Here is a 5,000-nt window from a genome sequence, read left to right as displayed (position 1 = left end):
AGGAGGCTTTAACTACAGCTCATTATACACCTCACACCTCAGCACCACCTTACCTGGAGGCTCCATCAGAGACGCCTCTGAGACGCTCACCTGACCTTCACCTACACCTCACCCTACACCTACACCTAATCCTAACACTACACCAACACCTACACCTGACTCTTCAACTACACCTAAACCTAACCCTAACACTACACCTACACCTAACACTACACCTAACACTACACTCTCACCTAACCCTAACACTACACCTAACACTACACCTACACCTAACACTACACCTTCACCTAACCCTAACACTACACCTACACCTAACACTACACCTACACCTAACCCTAACACTACACCTAACACTACACCTTCACCTAACCCTAACACTACACCTAACACTACACCTACACCTAACACTACACCTTCACCTAACCCTAACACTACACCTAACACTACACCTACACCTAACACTACACCTACACCTAACCCTAACACTAATCCTAACACTACACCTACACCTAACCCTAACACTACACCTAACACTACACCTACACCTAACACTATACCTACACCTAACCCTAACACTACACCTAACACTACACCTACACCTAACACTATACCTACACCTAACCCTAACACTACACCTACACCTAACACTACACCTAACCCTAACACTACACCTAACACTACACCTACACCTAACACTACACCTAACCCTAACACTACACCTAACCCTAACACTACACCTAACCCTAACACTACACTTACCCAACCTACCCAGCCTAACCTTGTTAGTTGAATGTCAGGTGAGCACCTGTGAGGAATCTATAATGAACCACCCAAGTAAAGAGACCCTTAAACTTTTATTAAACACTCACTTTGCACTAAAACATTCATTATTGTTAGTTTTACACATCACACTGTTATTAAACGATTACATTTGTATATTAAATGTGTTAAACAGACACTTTAATCCTGTAAACTTTGTAACAATTATGTTCAAAATGTAAACTTATTAAACCATAACTTTCATGCAGCAAATGTTTTTAAACAGGTAAACTGAGCCACAGCAGTGACCTACACCTCCATAAATCAGCATTTATTAAACAGTATTTATTAAACGCATTTTATTTAACACTTACCTTTATACATACTGTTATAAATATTATATCATATTATTCTGAATAATATTTAATGAGAGTAAACATTTACAGATATTCTACAGTGTAAGTGGTTCTGGTTCTGTTCTGTAAGTCTGGAGCTCTGTGTGTTGTTTCAGCTGCTGAACAAGAACACCAACAGGATATTCTCTCTGCCTTCAAACGAGCGTAAGTCTGCTGAGTGTGTGAGTGTGTGTGTGTGTGAGTGTGTGAGTGTGTGTGTGAGTCTGAGTGTGTGAGTGTGAGTGTGTGTGTGAGTGTGTGAGTGTGTGTGAGTCTGAGCGTAAGTCTGCTGAGTGTGTGAGTGTGTGTGTGAGTCTGAGTGTGTGTGAGTGTGTGAGTGTGTGTTACTGTGTGGCTCTCTGTTTGATCAGTAAAACTGTTTCAGTAATATGTGCTGAGTGATCCATCAGACTCCATCACACTCTATCAGACTCCATCACTCTCCATCACACTCTATCAGACTCCATCACTCTCCATCACACTCTATCAGACTCCATCACTCTCCATCACACTCTATCAGACTCCATCACTCTCCATCACACTCTATCAGACTCTATCAGACTCCATCACACTCTATCAGACTCCATCACACTCTATCAGACTCCATCACTCTCCATCACACTCTATCAGACTCCATCACACTCTATCAGACTCCATCACTCTCCATCACACTCTATCAGACTCCATCACACTCTATCAGACTCCATCACTCTCCATCACACTCTATCAGACTCCATCACTCTCCATCACACTCTATCAAACTCCCTTAACCAGATGACCTATTACCTTTACCTGTTACTCATTAATACAGCTCATACAGACAGTGTGTGTGTGTGTGCAGTCTGTGTGTGAAGTAGCAGTGTATATAATGTGTGTGTATGTGTGTGTGCAGTCTGTGTGTGAAGTAGCAGTGTATATAATCTGTGTGTGTGTGTGTGTGTGTTTACAGTGATGCAGGAGAGGACGAGGGAGAACTGGACTTCAGTGCTCTGCTCAAAGCCACTAAAAAGTAAGCGTCTCCCTGATTAACCAGCTCCCCTTTATTACTCTGAACCACAGGATCCTCGAGCAGCTGAGGTAGATCACACTTCACAGCCATTTTCTAGGCTGTGGTTACTATGGTGTTGCTAAGTGGTTGCTACAGAATATGGACAAAAGTATTGGGACACCTGCTCACTTACAGTTTTTTTCTGAAATCAGGGGGATTAAAGAGCTGATCCTGCTTCTGTTGGAGTAACTGTCTCCACTGTCCAGAGAAGACTTTCTACTAGATTCTGGAGGAACATTTCTGTGTGGATTTGATTGCATTCAGCAACACAGGTGTTGGTGAGGTCAGGATGTTGGATGATGATCACCACCCCACCTCATCATCCCCAACTCCCCACCTCATCCCACTGTCCTATTCTATTGGCAGGACTTCTTCTCTACAGGGACTAGACAAGCTGTGTGTGTGCATTTGCACATCTGTGTCAGCAATGGTGCAGCATAAAGTAGCTGAATGCGTTCATCAGAAGGGTGTCTACAAACATTTGGACATATAGTGTTTTACTGCTCTGATGTTGCTAGGTGGGTGCTATGGTGTTGCTAGGTGGTTGTTATGGAGTTGCTAAGTGGTTGCTGAAGTGTTGCTAAGTGGCTGCAAGCAGTTGCTGCCAGATCACTCCAGGTGTAGTATGGTGGTGGGCGTGGTCTCTCCAGGTGTAGTATGGTGGTGGGCGTGGTCTCTCCAGGTGTAGTATGGTGGTGGGCGTGATCTCTCCAGGTGTAGTATGGTGGTGGGCGTGATCACAGGTGCCAGGTGATTAATGAGGTGCCTGTGAGCAATGTCCTCTCAGCCATTCTGAGATGTGAAAGGTCATGTAGTTTCCACTAAGCCAACATACTGCTATACTAATGACCCAGAGGGGGTTAGGGGGGCCCCCTGCTGGCCACTTGGCCCGATGCAGCTGTTGCTGATGAGGTAGAGCCAGCTCTGGTTAGGATGGTTCAGGTATAAATGCTAAAGGAGACTCTCATTCCTTCCCCTCAGAGACTCCAACTGTTTCTGAGTTTGTCTTTATTGATCGCTCTTTGTGTCTCTCAGGAAGAAGAAGCCGGAGCCAGAGATCGATGAGAAGGATGTCTGGGAGATCCTGAAGAACGCCCACCCGAGCGAATATGAGAAAATCGCCTTTAAATATGGCATCACAGACCTGAGGGGCATGCTCAAACGCCTGAAGAAGATGAAGACTGTGGAGCCGAAAGTCTGCGATGGTGAGAGAGAGAGACAGAGAGAGAAACAGAGAGAGAGAGAGAGTGAGAGAGAGAGAGACAGAGAGAGAGAGAGACAGAGAGAGAGAAATTAAAACTCTAAAATCAACACAGGGTCAGAATTATCCACACACCCTCTCAGATGATTAATCCCGAGCTGCTAAAAGCTCCTAAATTTGCTTTAACTCAACAAGACCAGGAGCTCTTCACCTCCTGCTGGTGATCATGATGGACTACAGCTGGGCCACATTAAAAGGGTTTGATTGACAGCCCTCATTGGACTGACCAAGACACAGTACAAAGGGAAAGTCCAGTGAGCTCAGAGCAGATCTGAGAGGTCAGGGACGTCTCTAAGAGTTACTTCTTACCAAGATCTGTAAGAAGACCCGAACTATTCCCTCGGCTGAGAGGAAACTAGTTCAGAAGGTCAGGAACAACCCAAGAGCCTCCCTGGCACAGACCTGCCCTGACCGGTGCTGCTGGAACACCACGGTCACCGTCTACAATCGAGCTAGGGTTACATCACCAGGGACAGCCGGTTGGGTTCCAACAGTCCCCAAACACCCGTCAGGGGTGGTGTGGAATGGAGAAATGGAGAATGACCTCAACCATGTCAGAAATATGTGGACGCTGAATAAAACCAATCACTTAATTAAACAGTTATTCCCAGAAGAGTCAAATATCTAAGAATTGTGTGTGTGTGTGTGTGTGTGTGTGTGTGTAGCATTCCTGAAGCGTCTGGAGTCTGCATACTCTGTGGAGAAGGGGAAGAAGATCGTTCTGTCGGTGGAGGTGGTGGACCCCAACTGTGAGGTTAAATGGTTGAAGAACGGTCAGGAGATCAAACCATCAGCCAAGTGAGGAACACACACACACACACACACACACACACACACACTCTAAGTCCTGTAAGTTGTGAGGTGGGCGGGGCCTGTATGAGCATCAGTAAGCCTTAGGAGCACAAGGTTGTCCTTCCTTGGAGCACTTTTGGTAGGTACTGACCACTGCATACCGGGAGGAACCTCCCACAAGACCTGCCTGATGTTCTGGAGATGTTCTGACCCAGTCATTATCTAGAACATCACAGTCTGGTTCTTGTCAAAGTGTCTCAGATTCTTACGCCTGTCCATTTTTCCTGCTTCATCACCTTCATCATCTTCAAGAACTGACCGTTCTCTCATTGACTGATATGTAGCTCCACCCTCGACAGACAGGAGCCACTGGACCCAGATCAGCAGTGTGGTACTAATGTTATGGCTGGTTGGTGTATGCTGCACTTTACACTCTTACCGTCTCTTACGTCACATGTTTACAGTGCACACTTCCTGTTTGTGTGAGGCGTGTGTGTGTGAGGCGTGTGTGTGTGTGTGTGTTTGGAGAGGGTAGCTGGGGCAGAATCCTGGGGCGGAGTCTCACTCTCTGGACCTGATTGGTCTGATGTTGCAGGTATATTATGGAGGCTAACGGGAACATCCGCACTCTCAAGATCAATAAGTGCACTCTGGCAGATGATGCAGCGTACGAGTGTGTGATCGGAACCGACAAGTGCTTCACTGAGGTCTTCGTCAAAGGTGGGTCAGAACCTGTGTGTGTGTG

At 46.0% G+C, this 5,000-nt stretch overlaps 1 protein-coding gene across 1 annotated transcript in view; it reads left to right on the top strand.

Moving 5' to 3' along the window:
- Nucleotides 1-5,000, top strand: part of mybpc2b (myosin binding protein Cb) — a 32,827-nt gene that overhangs the window by 10,440 nt on the left and 17,387 nt on the right. The window contains 5 exon segments of the mRNA XM_072679118.1: nucleotides 1,271-1,319; nucleotides 2,104-2,163; nucleotides 3,238-3,407; nucleotides 4,129-4,261; nucleotides 4,851-4,975. Coding sequence (XP_072535219.1) covers nucleotides 1,271-1,319; nucleotides 2,104-2,163; nucleotides 3,238-3,407; nucleotides 4,129-4,261; nucleotides 4,851-4,975 — 537 coding nt within the window.

Source organism: Salminus brasiliensis, chromosome 5 (genome assembly GCF_030463535.1).
Source record: "Salminus brasiliensis chromosome 5, fSalBra1.hap2, whole genome shotgun sequence".
Lineage (NCBI taxonomy): Eukaryota > Metazoa > Chordata > Actinopteri > Characiformes > Bryconidae > Salminus > Salminus brasiliensis.
The sequence above is the reverse complement of the archived record's forward strand: the minus strand, read 5'-3'. Positions and strand labels throughout refer to the sequence as shown.